Source organism: Rana temporaria, chromosome 2 (genome assembly GCF_905171775.1).
Source record: "Rana temporaria chromosome 2, aRanTem1.1, whole genome shotgun sequence".
In the NCBI taxonomy this organism is placed as follows: Eukaryota; Metazoa; Chordata; class Amphibia; order Anura; family Ranidae; genus Rana; species Rana temporaria.
The window spans coordinates 442326397-442343733 of NC_053490.1; the positions used below are offsets into that span (position 1 = coordinate 442326397).

Here is a 17337-nt window from a genome sequence, read left to right on the forward strand (position 1 = left end):
CAAATACAGGAAACAATTGCAAAGAACTACTGCAGAGGGAGCACTGAAGTTTTGGAGTACCATACCATTGTTTTACGAAAATGCATATGATAATTTATATAAACACAACTCTCATATACCCCCCGTTTTAAAATATATATATTTTTTTAAATATAGCTGTTTAACAGCCATTCAAATTAGTTTCTATCTAAAACAAAAATGTAATCAATTCTTAGTACATTGTACATTTGGTAAAAACTGGTCAAACATATCCACCTACTACACAAGCCATTAGAGGTTGTAAAGTCACATAACACAATTACTTGTATCATCTGTTTCTGCAAGATATAAACTGCAGTGTGTGTTTCTTTTGAATTATAATCCTAAATAACTTTTTGCACAGCTCCTCTGTGCAGTCACATGATCTCCCTCTGCTCTCTACAGCAGTGGGAGGGACTGATATTCCCCAATGATGTCAGCCAGCAGGGGGAGGTCATGTGACTGCACAGAGGAGCTGTGCAAAAAGGTATTTAGGATTGTCATTTAAAAAAATACTGTACTGAATATTTTTCTAAAACAGAGAGGATACAAGTAGATAGATGGGAGGGGCCGTAAGGAGATCGACTCTCACACACAAACTGGAGCTGACAGGCAAGGAGGGAGGGAGAGAGGAAGAGACACTCAGAACACAGCGGGATGACAGAGGCTCGTAACCTGACCATGGTATTGTGGATCAGCAACCGTGATTACCGTGGTCAGTACACACAGGGGGAAACAGGAACAAGAATAGAATATAATAGAAAATAAAAGAATAGAGAATAAACACATAGAATTGAAACAAATAGAATTTAATAGAAAAAACAATAGAATTGAATGGAATAGAAAGAATATAACCATCTTCCAAAATTCAAATTTCGAATAGAATAAATTCAATTAACGACGGAATTTGATTTGAATGCGAATAAAATTTGAATCGATTAGACTTTATTCAGAATTCGGTTGAATTTAGTTAAATTTGAAAAATAATTTTAATTTGAATAAATGAATTGAATTCCAAAAATGAATAAAACAAATTAAACAAATTTAACTAAACAAATTTACGAAAATAACGAAAAAAAACAAATTTTATCATTCTGCACATATCTAGTTCACAGGTCTCCTCACGTATGCAGAGGGTGATTATTTCCTGACCTTCCTATCATTCTGCATGCTTTATCACTTGTCAGATTCTAATTTACAAAGCAGGTTTGAATCCGATTGGTGGTATTGAGAAGGGTTCTTAAAAATTACATGAATCTTTCTGTATATTAAAAAACAACAATGTGAGATATCTGCAATAGGTATATATGGGAATATATTTTCTGCTTTACAAACAGGTAATAAAAATTAATTCCCAGATCACTAGATATCCAGTAAAAGGAGATGGCATAGACTGGTGCTCTACAGCAATGCCTGGATGAATAATTGAAATTCTGAACAAGTAGGCTGTGCTACCTGTATTCATTTCAAGACATATTTGTTTGCACCATCTCCTTATAAATCGCCTTTTCATTTCTGTTTGGTCATTTGCCATTAAAGAATTAATCTGATTGGTAACTTTGATAAAGGAAGCTCATCATCCTACCTGGTAGAAGTAAAAAGGGCTCAGAATATAGTTGAGCATTTCCTGGTGAAACACAGTGGTGACGCTCCCGGACATTGGAGGAACAATCCAAACCCAATCAGCTGGGCAGCCTCCCCGCAGCTTGTATTCATTCTCCATGTGTTTGATGAAAGACTCTGCTGCAGAATGGTGATCCATTATAGTTACATTGTGTTTCTGAAAAACAAAAGTTATTTAAAGGCATTGTGGTCTGATTGAAGATTGTCTCTACATAACTTTTTATATAGTGACATCAGTATACCTGCAATTACTGCGATGAATTATATAGACACTTTTTCAAAAATTTAATAATTATAGCAATAACATTACATCATTCACAAATCCATGTAATGGTTGGAATGAGAGACCCAGCCAAGTAATTTGCAATCAAAAAGTATAATAGAGAAACAAGTAGGGCAAAATATTTTTGTCCTAATACTTGTTATAGAGGGTGAAATTCCTATAAGTCACGTGGGGCTGCTCTAACATTGTCATTTACAGGCGAGCTCTCCTTAGCCAGTCACATGCCTTAAAAAAATGGTCCAAATATAAATAACATTTAAAAAAAAACATTACACATGTAAAGTGTGCTGAGTTTAAAGGGGCGTTAACCCTCACGGTTGCAGCCCCCCCCCCCCCTGTTTTACTTACCTGAGCGCTGTCTTTCTCCGGCCGGGAACGAGCACACCAGATCTAGCTGGTGTCTCGTGTCCTGATTGGATAGATTGATAGCAGTGCAGCCATTGGCTCCCGCTGCTGACGATCAAATCCAATGACGCGGGTGTCGGGGGTGGGCTGAGTGCGTGAGCGCGGGGCTTTCTGTGTGAATACATGCAAAAGAAGGACTCTGGAGAGCGCATCTCCAACGTTGACACCCAATGCGGGGAGGAGCTACCAGCGCCGCCGGGGGACCCCTGAAGAGGAGGATTGGGGCCACTCTGTGCAAAATGAACTGCACATTGGATGTATTTGTTATTTAAAAAAACAACCCCTTTATCTACAGTCCATTCACATGAAAAAAAAAATCTTTAACATCTTCTCAGCTGCCTCACGTGACACTCATGCAGTCTTGTGGGGAGGTGCCAGAACTTTGACTGACAGCGGCTTCTCCTTCTCTGCTGCCCCTTGTGACACTTCTGCCTATTTTTAGAACCTAGACTTGCCAGGATTCACAATTTTTTTGCACAATTTAGACTCTTGTCTAAATTTTCAGAGGGTAGTCATCAGTGATAGCCTTCATTTTGTTCTTTGCAAGTTTCCTCTGACTTTTGCTGGCCATACACCAGTGGTTCTCAACCTGGGGTCGGGACCCCCTCGGAAGTCGAATGATGATTTGCCAGGGGTCACTGAATCCTGGGTTGTTCCTAAAGCCCACATCGCTCTCCCAGCCTTTTGCGGCACCCCAGCAGGGCTGTCCTTGGAACCTGTGGCCACCCAGGTGGACTGTTCCTGGATCCCGCGGCTGCCCACTCAGCCTCTTTGCAGCTGCCCATTCAGTTTGCGGCATGGAGGAGACCCTATCTCCTGATTTTGTGATAGGTGTCCCTGCTACGAGACACCACAAAGTCGGAGACACAGTAAGTAACACTACCTGTGATTAGAGTTGTCATTAGAAGTCCCCACTACAGTTCTCAGATCAGCAGATGACCCTGATCAAGAGCACCTAAGTTGGCTGATCAGGACTCCCCCTAGCATTGCCATTGATCCCTGCCCCCCCCCCACCAGCACTGCCACTCATCTCATTCCCCCCCGCCACCAAGGAGTAAGAGGAGGAATGAAAATTGAGAATACATGGAAGGGAGAGGAAAAGAGGAAAAAAGACGACTAGAGAGAGGGATGGGGGGAAAAAAAAGTTAGGATAGAGAGAGATACAAGGGAAAGAAAGGAGAGCAGAGAGAAAGAGTGGTACATCCTAAAATGTACCATAAGGGGTTTTAACACTGTACAAGTGGAGGGGACTTGTTTGTGGGTTAGGGGCACAAATTACTTGTCTTGCCACGCAAATAATTTTACTGTTAGGGGTCTTCACAACTTGGGAAATTTTATCAAGGGGTCACGGCGCTAGAACGGTTGAGAACCGCTGCCATACACTATACGAAAAATCAGCCGATTAATGGGCACAAAATTGACAATTGTTTGGGACATTTTTGAGCCGAAATAATGAAGGACAAGTTTGAGAATTTTCTGCCGAACGAACGATAAATTGAAAGGTTAATGTGTTTCCTGTCCGAAACTGTTTGCATTAGGTATATGTAAAAAAAAGAACAAAAAATGTATTATTTATGTCCACTGAACGATTTATCAGTCATTACATGATGGCACTATAGTTTGCGCTCACAACCGAATGTTCGTTTTTGTTTTTGTCCGGGTGTCTTAAAAGGTATGAAGCTCAAGACAGTAAGGAAGTAATATTTTCACACGGAGGTCAGCAATAACAGCTTATGTTTTTATATTTGTGTGCTGAATTTCTGCTCAGCAAATATATAAATATGATTTCTAATTTAAATGAATAGCACAGAGTTTTTTCCTTTTATAAACTGACTATAAACAAACCTGAGTCTGCGAAAACGTCACATAGTTCCCAGCAGGCCGGGTAGCCAAACCCCCTTAAAGTTATAATAAAAACCTTGCCTTTTTTATATTAAAGGATTCATATCATGCACAGAAGATGTCATATAAAGGTTGCAGGAGCGACCGCAAAAATATTTATTTCACCAACAAAGGGTTAGTTCACCTTTACTAAAAACTGTCTAATCGGGTAAGGGGTGCCTGTAGATAAAACATACTGTGCAGCTTTAACCGCTTGCCGACCAGCTGCCGCCATTATACTGCAGCAGGTTGGCTCAATCCGGCTAATCGCCGTCATTGTATGTCGGCTCGTGACCCCTGCTTTTGTTGTCATTTTCTGGCCATTGGCCAGTGAAACAGCGGGTCCAGTGGACTCAATGTCTGCCAGCCACCTGTGAGCGTTCCCTGCAGTGACAGAACGGGGATCTGCCTGTGTAAACAAGGTAGATCTCCATTCTGACAGGGGAGATCACACAGATCCCGTCTTTCTGCTAAGCAGGAAGAAAGAGCTGTGTGTTTCCCCAATCACACAGTCCCACTTACAGTTATAAAACACAAACAGGGAACACATTTAACCCCTTGATCGCTCCTGATGTTAACCCCTTTCCTGCCAGTGTCAGTCCAATAACAGTACATATTTTTAGCACTGATTGCTGTAATAATGTCACTGGTTCCCAAAAAAGTGTCAAAAATGTCAGTTAGGTGTCCGTCTGTCCACCGCAATGTAGACGCGATAAATTTTGCGCACACCAATCAATATAGGCTTATTGCAATTTTTTTACCAAATATATGTAGCAGAATACATATTGGCCTAAACTGATGTAATAATTAGTTTTTTTCCTTTTTTGGGGGGAAATGTTTTATAGCAGAAAGTAAAAAGATAATTTTATTTTTTCAAAATTGTCGCTTGTTTTTTGGGGCCCCCCCTCCCGCCGCTCTCCCGCGCCCTCCGCCGCTTACCATAGCCATCGGTAGCGGCGGAGGCGATCGGGTGCGCTCAGCTACTGACTGGGGATGCGAGTGAGGGAAAAATGTCCTTCACCCATCCCCATAGCTCTTCTGGGCGGAAGTGACGTCAAAACGTCAGTCCCGGCCAGCGTCTTAAAGAAACATTTTTTTTTTTTGTTATTTGAAAAAATTACAGTTTCAATTATTTTATTTTTTTTTGCATTTAAGTCTAAATATGAGATCTGAGGTCTTTTTGACCCCAGATCTCATATTTAAGAGGTCCTGTCATGCTTTTTTATATTACAAGGGATGTTTACATTCCTTGTAATAGGAATAAAAGTGATAATTTTTTTTCTATTTCAGTGTTAAAAATTGTAAAATAAATAAAAATAAATACGAAAACAGAAAAAAATCATTTTTAAAGTGCCCCGCCCCGTCCCGATGAGCTGGCGCGCAGAAGCGAACGCATACGTGAGTAGCGCGCGCATATGAAAACGGTGTTCAAACCACACAAGTGAGGTATCGCCGCGATAGTTAGAGCGAGAGCAATAATTCTAGCCCTAGACCTACTCTGTAACTCAAAAAATGCAACCTGTAGAATTTTTTAAACGTCGCCTATCGAGATTTTTAAGGGTAAACGTTTGACGCCATGTAAAAAATTGGGCCAAATTTATTGTTGTCTTATTTTTTTATTTAAAAAAGTGAACTTTTTCCAAAAAAAGTGCGCTTGTAAGACCGCTGCGCAAATACGTTGTGACAAAATGTATTGCAATGACTGCCATTTTATTCTCTAGGGTGTTAGAAAAAAATATATATAATGTTTGGGGGTTTTAAGTAATTTTATAGCAAAAAAAAATGTTTTAGTCTCGTAAACACTGAATCTGAAAAACAGGCTCGGGGCTTAACTAGTTAAGCCATCTACAGCTCAAAAACTTCATGGTGGGCATGAGGCCATAGACTAACATGGAGAGCCGTTTTTAAGCTGCAAAAAAAGCTCAGAAAAGTGGCTGTAAAAACGTCCAAAAACGTCCATGGAAATGAAGCCTTATAGTGCAAACAAATAAAAACCGCAGAGGTGATCAAATACCACCAAAAGAAATCTCTATTTGTGAGAAAAAAGGGACATCAATTTTGTTTGGGTACAGTCTCACACAGCCGCGCAATTGTCAGTTAAAGCGGGGTCACTGAACAGGAGGGAGGGGCTAGGAGCAGCAAAGGAGGGGCTAGGAGCAGCCAAGAGGGACCTGAGAAGTGGAGGATCGAGGCTGCTCTGTGCAAATCCACTGCAACAAAGCAGGTAGGTATAACATGTTTGTTATTTTTATAGCGGAAAAAAATGAAACTTTATAATCACTTTAAATTGAACCTACCTGGAAGCTGTAAAGAACAGCTACATTGATTTCAAGTACTGCCTGGTCTTTCCACAGGGATGCCAGCTTGTGAGTTTCTAATCCTATTCTTCTTCCAACTTCCTGAAAGAATAAAAGCACATGTTAATCCATTTAATTTCAAAAGAAGAGTGCATAGTACTGATGATCTGAACGATGTAGTACCCTATTGCAACCAAGCAAAGCTCAGTTTACTAATGTACAAAACATAACAATGTAATATGTTTGATTTCTAAAGGTTACTTTGTGAAAGATGTCCTCCTACAAAAAACAATGTACAATGTTGGTGAAACACCTGCCAATCCATGACCAGCCTAAAGCAAGGTTCAGCTGGAGAATTCAACAACATTTGTCAATTAAGGCAATATACATTGTATTTCTGAATGTATATTGTACAAATTTGTCTTTGGCTTTATTTGGATGATGTTTAATCTCAAAGACAAAACTAAAAGCAACATTTTCTTTTTTTTTAGTTTTGGATAGAGTGGAGAGGGATTAGAACAACCGTCAGTTTTTATAGCTGTCAGTGCCCCCATTGGGGGAGATTCACCTTCTCTATTTATCCTGGTTACCATTATCATCAACAGTGAAAGTAAAAGAAAATTCCAAATCAAAACACTAATAGAGAGGAAATATTCCAATGGTGACACACTTTCTGCTGATCCTGGTGACACACCAGGATTCCCTCACTTTGGAGGGATTTCCTCACACTCCCTGTTTTATATATGAGACAGAAAGTGAAGGAAAATCTCCCCAATAGGACACAAATGGCACAAATAAAAACTGATGTGAGGGGGGGAGGCTGATGTGAGGGGGGGGGGGCCGGGGGGGCCCTCCCTTATGCCGCGTACAGACGGGCCCTCCCTTATGCCGCGTACAGACGGTCGTTTTATGCGATGTAAAAAAACGACGTTTTTAAAAACGTCAATTTCATTGACCGTGTGTGGGGGAAAGCGTCGCTTTATGTCTTGTAAAAAACGACAAAAAAAATTGAAGCATGCTTCAATTTTATGTGTCGTTTTTCAAAACGTCGTTTTTTGTGTCACAGAAATTGACCGCGTGTAGCAAAAAACGACGTTTAAAACAACGTTTTTGAACCCGCGCATGCCCAGAAGCTAGTTATGAAGCGAGCTTCAATGGAAAAAACGTGGTGAACGTAATCTCGCTTTGCTAGAGCATTGTGAAAAAACGATGGTGTGTAGGCAACGTCGTTTTTGAAAATTGAAGTTTCAAAAACTTCGTTTTTTACTTCACAGAAAACGTCGTTTTTTTACATCGCATAAAACGTCTGTATGCTGCATTACTCTATCCAAAATTTAAAAAAAAGTTTCCTTTAATTACAATTTAAAGTCTATGTAAATCCATCATTTTTTTAGTTTAGGATGGAATAGGGAATGTTTAAGGACCCATCAATTTTTTTTTTAGCTATCTGCATCCCATCAGGGGGCGATTCTCCATCCTTTTTTCGCTCCAGGCACACACCAGGAAGTAGAAGGAAATCTCCCTAATTCCCCCTAGGACAGCTGTCACCAGAACAGGTATGCCTTTTAGATTTCTCCTTACCTCCTATTCCCGTGACAACACTACAATTGTAGATTATCATTTTAATTGCATAATTTTTTGTACTGGAGACAATGATTGGACAAAAACAGAGGGTGAATCTCTTTAGCTGAGATAGAGATTGCAATAAAAACCTGACCTGTCCACATTCTAAAACAATAAAAAATGTAGCTTTAAATACTGTTAGGGGCAGCCCGTCCATTAGGGGAGCACGGGCGCCGCCCCCCCATCAATGTGTCCGGCCCCTTGCAGGATTCCGGATGCATGAAATACAATAGCGGGGGTGTTTTTTGAAGCACCTGATTAAAGTCAGAGGCTCTAATAGACTTCAAAATAGTATGGGCTCGGGGCGCAGAGAATGCAAACGAAGCCCACCCAGGTGTGTTACAACAGCAAATGAATATTCATTATTGTAACACTGATTCTCCTCCTGGCAGGAAGCGGGTTTTGAGACCCGTCACCTGATTGGCTGAAAGGACAGGTGATCCTATTGGATGCCTAGGAAGAGGGGAGGAGCTGCACACTGGAAGCTGTCGTGATGGAGAAAAGGACACGGAGCCGCTGCCCGCTGCCTGCCACCCGCTACCCATTTAGATGGGGTAAGTGTCGGACCAACCAGCAGACAGTGGGGGGAGGTGCCGCTGGCTGCTCAGGGGTGGTTGTCTATCGCCCCCCCCCCCCCACAAAAAAAAACACACTAGTCGCCACTGCATACTGTATACTTTAAAGTGCATTTGCCATTTTGCAGCCAATTTGGGATAACACCTACTTTATATTTGTGAAACGATCCAATTGACCTAGCATACTTTACGTATTTATATTATTGTATATACAGTATTAAACTACATGTTTTTGATCCATTGAAGTCTATGGAACCAAGAAAAATTAAAAAAGTCCCTGGCCCTTTCCAAAAAATGCACAGATATGAACTACATCCATAGGAAACCATGTTAAATAGACTGAAGTGTGTTTCTGCAAAACTTAAAAAAAATGCATAGGTGCGAACCAGGCCTTACATGGCCGCCCATAAGTCTTTAGGTTATCATCTTAAAGTTGTGACTGGGGTTAAACAGTTGTTTCAGCATGAATACTGAATAAACTGAATGAGAAATAAGGGTTAGAAAAGATGCAGCAATTCAGAGGAAGCTGACCGTAACCCATGAAACCAGCTTAAGGTTTTCACAACATACAAGAAATGGGTGGTCTGCATGTTAGTTCCTGTTATACAGATTTCCCATACCACTAATCAGTCATCTCTGCTGTAAAAAAAAAAAAAAAGCTACAACAATTTCAACACACAGTTATAAACAATCTACACATGCAAAACAGTAACCCTGTCTTACTACTCCCAGATCTGCTTTGGCAATAAGGCAGTTCAAAGTTCCATGAACCCGTGCAATGTGCTACTGTGCACTGTAGTACCTATTTAAACCAATTAATTAGGTGAATTGAGATTTCATTGGGATTGGTTAATACTGGCTATTTACTTGGTTGCTGTTGTGCACTGCGTTTTGCACACTGACACTGCTGTTTACACTATCCAAAAGATAGGGATCCTGTTGACAAGCGTTCCTTTTAAATGCTGCAAATGCTATTCAAGGACAAGAGCATGTGTTTAAATGGCAAATACAGCTTTTGACAGGTAAAGCATCTGTTGCTAAAATTAGCCAATCAGATTTTTGCATTCATTCATTAATTTACCCTGTGTAATAAAAAAAAAAAATAAGAATCTGATTGGATGCCTTGGGAAGAGCAAGTGATTGGGTTGATTCACTGAAGGCAAATAAGCTGTTCACTTTGCAAGGGAAGCTGCACTTTGCAAGAGAATTGCCCCAGAGCTTAGTGAATGGTAAAGTTTCAATTTGCAAAGAATCGCCAATCACATGCAAGGGAAATAAAAAAAGAAAAATGTTTGCTTGCATGTGATTGGATGTACCCTGTTTCCCCAAAAATAAGACCTACCCTGAAAATAAGACCTAGCATTATTTTCCAGGAGGGCTGCAATATAAGACCTACCCCGAAAATAAGCCCTAGTTAAAAATGCTTGTAAAATCCACTCTATAACAGTATTATATAATGTACAATGTGTGTGTTTCTGTAATATAATTACGGGGAAGAGAGCTCCGGCGGATCACAGAAGCGCAGAGCAGCGCTATAACAAAGGTATTTGGCACAATTATATTACAGGAACACGCACATTTTACATTATATAATACTGTACTAAAGTGGATTGTAGGATTTTACAAGCATTTTAACTCAGTTCACACTGGGGATTCCTGACAGGCAGGGAGGGAGAGGGGGAGAGAAGACAGCACAATACATAGTAAGACCTACCCCGAAAATAAGCCCTACTGTGTCTTTTGTTGGCATAATTAATATAAGACCCGGGCTTATTTTCGGGGAAACACGGGTAGTTAACAGCACCTCACCTCATTCAAGAAGCTCTGGGATCGATTCCCTGTGCAAAGAGAAACTTTGGGGATTATTTACTAAAGCTGGGGAGTGCAAAATCTGGTGCAGCTCTGCATAGAAACCAATCGGCTTACAGGTTTTATTTTCAAAGCTTAATTGAACAAGCTGAAGTTAGGAGCTGATTGGTTACTATGCACTGCTGTACCAGATTGTGAGTGCACCAGTTTTAGTACATCCCCCCTTTGTTTGCTAAGTGAACAGCATATTTAGCTTTAGTAAATAACCCACAGTGTGTTTTTCAGGGTATTCTGATAATGGAGGTTGAGGTTTAAAAAAAAAAAGAAACATGAATACTGGCAATAAGGTCTTGCAAAAAAACCAAATGATTCCTAATGTCTCTAATAAGATATATCATATCCAAAGGAGATTAAAAAGAAATACATTATTTGCTCTTGAAGTCTAATAAATTTACCTCCAGCACATTGTAACGTTGGACATCACAAAAATCTCGAACACCAATTTCTGTACCCATGTACCACCCATTAAAGGGGCAAGCTGGGAATTCAATGCCTCCAACGTCAAGCAGCATGTTGGAAACTGCAGGCAAGGTAAACCACTTCAAACTCAATTCTTTAAACCACTCGAACCTTTAAGAAACAATAAGCAATTATACAGTGTTGAACGTAATACTTTGAAGGTTTAGGTAACTTTATAGCACATCCATCACCTGCATAAAACCTGACCTTAGGATCTATTGCATTCTGAAAAGATTCCTAAATGGTTTTAACAGTATCATTACTTTCACATACAACATTTGACCCAACATGTTCGAGGCTCACAGAGTTATAGAAAACAACACAAATGTGTAAAAGTCTTGACTTCTGACTTTAAAGTGGATGTCAACCAAAAATTCATGAAATTTGAGCTGGGCACATATATCTGCAGTATTTTGTTATCTATTCAAAGAGCTAAGTCCCATAGCTCTCTCCTAAACCGGTCCTCTGTTATCAGCCTAATAACTCCTGACAAATTCTCGGTTCTTGTCAGGCTTGTCGAGAATCTTTTCAAGATTTCTTTGCATATACACTGTCAAGACAAAATCTCGTTGTTCTCAAACGCGGTGACGTACAACACGTACAACGGCACTATAATGGGGAAGTTCGATTCCACTGGCACAACCTCTGGGGCTGCTTTTGCTAATCTCATGTTACTGCGTGTTAAGTAAAAGTTTGGTAAGAGACGATTCGCGCTTTTCAGTCTGTTACAGCGTGACAAATGTGCTATCTCCATTACGAACGCTACTTTTACCGAAGGTGCGCTCCCGTCTCATACTTTATTCTGAGCATGCGCTGGTTTCTATGTATACACACGAACGTGTTACTCGTCGTAAACCAGCCCGAAGAGAAACACGACGAGGAAATTGAGATCCCAGATGAGATAAGACAGTTTTCTCTTGGCAAAAATGCTCTGCCAGCATTTTTCTTGATGGATTTTGCCGAGGAAAACGGTTGTGTGTACGAGGCCTGAGAGTCTCTGCCTATGATGAGAGGGGGTGTGTGCCTTTCCTCCAATCAGCAATTTTAGCTACCTTGGCTGTATGCCCAGACATCACACTCTGTGTTCAACAGGAAGAGAAAATCTCTTTCCTTTCAAGAGAACCTCGTTTCTTTTGAAACAAAAGTCTGTACACACTGGCGGCAAGAGTTTCTTGCCAAGAATCTCGTCAGGGAAAACTACGTTTTTTTCCTGACGAGATTCTTGCCCTAAGGCACTCTCCCTGGGGAGAGAACTATTTGTTCCAAAATCTTCCAGATTCCGATAAGCCCCCCGCCCGCAGACCCCCACAACCACCGGGCAAGGGTTGTGGGGATGAGGCCATGGTGCTTTGAGGGGTCACAGAACCCCACGTCATTTTTTTTTATTTGACGTAGGGTTCCCCTTAATATTCATACCAGACCTGAAGGGCCTGATAATTGAATTCCACATTTTTTTTTTATCATTGACTTTTCTCTGTATTGCCAGGAGCCGACAATTCATTATAGCCGTGAGTGGTTTTAAATAACTTTTTTCCTTCAGAAATGACACTTTGTGCAGGGACAGTTCTAAGCACGGGAAACAAGTGCTACTTCACAGGCATACTATACACCCCCCCCCCCTAGGTACGAAATTTAAAGTAATATTTCACTTTTATTGTTTCACTTTAAGCATTATTAAAATCACTGCTCCCGAAAAAACGTCAGTTTTAAAAACTTTTTGTTGCATTGATACATGTCCCCTGGGGCAGGACCCCGGGTCCCCAAACACTTTTTATGACAATAACTTGCATATAATCCTTTAAAATTAGCACTTTAGATTTCTCCCATAGACTTTTCGGCTTTTTGCGGCGAACACTCCAAATGGTTCACTGTTTGGCGAACAGGCAATGTTCGAGTCGAACATGAGTTTGACTCGAACTCGAAGCTTATCCCTATCAGTAGTGAGTGCTGTATGTTGGGAACCATCTGCAGTGATCATCCAGTGATCAAATCAGCTCATTTGCACCTGTTTGTGGACGGTTTTACTTTTCCTTTGATAATTTACACTTTACTTTATATTTATTTAGTATTGCACTGGCACTTTTTTCAAAGGCGTGATTGATATTTGATAGGTTGATTTTAGCGCAATTTTATAAATTGTTATCTATGCATCACAGTGTTTGGAAACACCATTACTTAATTGCAGCTTTTATCATTTAATTATCTATCCATTTACTTCACGTATTGAGATCTTATTTGTCAATTTTATATCAGTGCTTTAGTCACTTTTTATTAAGCAGCACAGCAGTGATTTCAAAATCTCACCCCAGACCTCCTGAGTCTAGCAGTTAGGGACAGCAGTGACATAGATCTAACAATGCAGATATACAGCTATGAGGCTGTAGGCAGAGAAGTGTCTAGGCACTCTTGCGTACCAGGAAGTGCACTGCTATGAATTACATGAGTAATTCAAGCCAAAAGAAACACTTTTTCAGGGTACAACATTGATACAAGTAACAGTTCTCTCTAACATAGTAATTCTTCACTTGCGAGTTTGGGTCCATTTTAATCGAGCCGTCCCCAAATGGGTAATTCAGGCACTAAGCACTTTTATTTTAAAGTGCTAAGCTAACCAACAGCTTGCTGACCATGTGTAGACAGGCTCTCTCTCTAGTATCCCACAAAATCCATTATCAGTGCCTTAGCAGACAACAAAAAAACATTCATGTTAGGCTATAGGATTACAGAAAAATTCTGTATGTCAGCAACGAAAGTCACAAGAGGGCAATTTAAAGTGGTTGTATAGTCTTTTTTTTACTTTTAGCTACAGGTAAGCCTATAATAAGGCTTAGATATCAACGCCTTGTTCTAAGGTAAGTATTTCATAATGAGCTAGTATGCGGTGCATCTCAGCTCATTACTGTATGCCTTTTGTGTAGTAAAAAAACAAAAAGTGTCAGCAGGTTTACTACCGCTTTAATTCCAACTGAAGATACCACCAAAGAGCTTACCTCGGGTGCTCCATTATAACTTCAAGTATAAGATCTTTTGGAAGTTCAAATAATTCTGGGTCTTCACCATTTGCCTGCAGCACCAAGGGAAGAATCTCAAAGCGTTCATATTTTGGTTTCCACCCAAGTTGTATACATAGCTGTAAATAAATGTTTACGTTGCATTAAAAAAATTCAACAGCATGCTATTGTCCATTTAGATTTATATAGTGTGAACAAAGTGGATACTGTGAGTTAAAGGTCAGATGAATTTTCTTTAAGAGTAGACCATTAATATGTTATATTAGATTGAGTGAGAAAACAGACATATACAGTATACAGTATTTATGCATGATTTAGATGTAGGTGATTTTGTGTTTTATGTGTAGTTGGCCTTAATAAATCCAAAAAATAACATTATTTTAAAATGAGTTTAGCAAAACCTAACACTAGGTTTTAAATATCAACATTATCAAATAGGATGTTTTTAATCTTAAAGGATAAGTTCACTTTTTACTAACCTGTTACTATGACCCTCTCACCCTCTCCTCCCCAGTGGCAGTCTCTCCCTGTACCCGCTGTCACATTTTAAAAACAGCATGGCTATGCAGGGCTTCGCCACATAGCTACAATATTTATTCACAGCAATCTGTGAATGAGAAAACTACAAATTCCATCTTCCACCGAGGCAGATGGCTCGCATTTCTTAATGAACTGCGAGGGGGCTAATGAGCCCCCTCGTAGTTCATAAACAGATCCTCCAGCCTTCTAATAGAAAGCCTGTACACACTAACAGACAAGAAAGATGTAGGGAGAGTGTGCAGGAGCCTGACATTACACACGCCATGGGGGTTCAATGCTCTGCAGGCCCCCGGAAAAAAAAATTGCACAATTTTTTTACTGCAAAAATATATGCATTTTTTTTTTTTTAAAAGGTGAACTTAGCCTTTAAAGCTGAATTTCATGTTAACAGACATAGATCATTGAAATTCATATATAAAAGCTGTTTTGACTGCCAAATGATTTGTATTTCTATCTAGTCCTGAGATTTATTCAGACCTACAGCACAGTGTAGCCAGGTCTATGAACTGACTTTTCTCTGCTGCCTATAGCAACACAACCTGGTCATATCACCATCCTGTGATTGGACAGCTAAAGAACAGTATACTGATGATTTTTCTACTATCTCCTCCTATTTGTATGTTCCTCTTCAATACTGCATCTCCCTATCCTAGTCTGAGTGCTGCTGTATCAAATACAGGTATTTATACTAGATGTATTTAAAATGAATGCAATGGGCCAGATTCTCAGAAGAGTTACGACAGTGTATCTCAGGAAACACCGTTGTATCTCTGTTTTTGGCCCCGGGTATCTATGCATATGATTCATAGAATCATTTTCGCATAGATACGGCCAAGATCCGACAGGTGTAAGTCACTTACACCGTCAGATCCGACAGGTGTAAGTCACTTACACCGTCGGATCTTAGATGTAATTCGACGCCGGCCGCTAGGTGGCGTTTACGTTCAGTTCTCATTTGACTATGCAAATGAGCCTGAAACGCCAATTCCCGGACGAATTTGCGCCGCGTCGTCGTCGTTTCCGTAAGCGCAAGGTTACCCCTGCTATATGAGGGGTAACCTTACGACCAGTCCGCCGTATGCCATGTTAAGTATGGCGTTGGGTCCGCGTCGTCTTTTTCCGTCGGTTACGTCGTTTTACTAAGTCGTTCGCGAATACGACTTTACGTCAATGACGCTCACGTCGGCGTCATTGACGTTTTCCGTCGTGAGCTGGAGCATGCGCACTGGGCTTTTTTCCGCCCGGGCGCATGCGCAGTTCGATCGGCGCGGGGGCGCGCTTAATTTGAATACAAGCCACTCCCTTTGAATTACGCGGCCATACGCCGAGCCATTTACACTACGCCGCCGCAAATTACGGAGCAAGTGCTTTGCGAATAGGGCACTTGCTCAAGTAATTTGCGGCGGCGTAGTGTAAATGGCTTACACTACGCCAACGCGGTATCTATGAGAATCTGGCCCAACGTTTTTTTTTTAAAACAAATACTGCACATAACTTTATTTATAGGTATTTTTAAATATCTTTCTGTAGTTTAGATTTACGTGCTAACTTTTAAGTATGACTTAATATCTTTATATCCTATAACTACAATATCTTCTAAAAACGTATAACTTATAACAACCAACAAGAATCCACCTAGCACTGGTATGTCTTCAGCATAAGAACTGTTTAGTGAATAAAGTCACATGGTAAATTATTATGTTCATTTTAATAGCACCTACATCAGATGATAAAATACTTATTCTGGCCATTGATGAATCGAATATTTGGCCATTCGGCTGAATTTCAATCCAGGCTGGTTGCACAGTAGCCGATCAACCATTCGAGTTCTGTACAACAAGGTTTTTTTTGAATGATCAGTGCCACCAGCTATTGCCGGTGTTCTATTGAGAAATGCCTCCCGAAGAAAAATGCCCCCGTTGGGTCTGCGCATGCGTAGTAACAAACGTCACTCCAGCTGATATGTTGATTAGCTGGCGTGACGTAAATACATGCGCAGATAGTCAGAGGCATTTTGCGATGGGAGACTTACAGTATTCAAAGCTATGCAAACAGCGGAGGGAGACCATAGTTGTCAGATTGTGCCTTGCTGTTGCAGGGTGGGTTTTCTATGTGGGTTTAGTCTGTGTTGCAGGACAGGTTTGGTGTGTTGAACCGCGGGTTTTGCCTGTGTCCAAGGGCGGGTTGCAACACACACAAAACCCGCCCTTCAACACACCCACAAACCACCCCGCAACAGCGAGGCTCAATCTGACAAATATGTTCCCCTGCTGTTTGCATAGCATTGGATACTGCCCCTGACGATCTGCCCATGCGCTGTGTTGACATCATGCCAGCTGATTAACATATCAGCTGGAGTGATGTTTGTTATTGCGCATACGCTGACCCATCGGGGGGCATGTTTCGACTTTCTCGACAGAACACCGGCAAAAGTGATCAATGTATTTCCCCAGCTGTCAGAACACAATAGCGCAGCAGGAGTGATTCTCCCATCTACGACAACCGTCTGGTTGGGTGGAAAAATCAGGAGGGCGAATAAAAGCAAAGTTTGTCCCCCCCCCCCCCCCATGAAAAAATGTAACGTTAGCAGCTACAAATACTGTAGCTGCTGACTTTAATAACAGGAAACTTACCTGTCTAGGAATCCCGCAATGTCGGCACTCCAGACGATTTTTGGATCGGTTCTGGGGTGCTCCTGCTGCCATTCGTGGTAAGGGAAATCGGCAGTGAAGACTTTTCGGCTTCTCAGCCGG

The 17337-nt window shown here is 40.8% G+C and overlaps 1 protein-coding gene across 1 annotated transcript in view; it reads right to left on the reverse strand.

Moving 5' to 3' along the window:
• NOS2 (nitric oxide synthase 2) overlaps positions 1–17337 on the reverse strand; it is a 96465-nt gene that overhangs the window by 40856 nt on the left and 38272 nt on the right. Inside the window, exons 9-12 of the mRNA XM_040338428.1 lie at positions 14024–14163; positions 10970–11144; positions 6508–6609; positions 1604–1798 (exon numbers count right to left, since the gene is read on the reverse strand). Of these exons, the coding sequence (XP_040194362.1) occupies positions 1604–1798; positions 6508–6609; positions 10970–11144; positions 14024–14163 (612 nt within the window). The remainder of the gene's footprint in view (positions 1–1603; positions 1799–6507; positions 6610–10969; positions 11145–14023; positions 14164–17337) is intronic.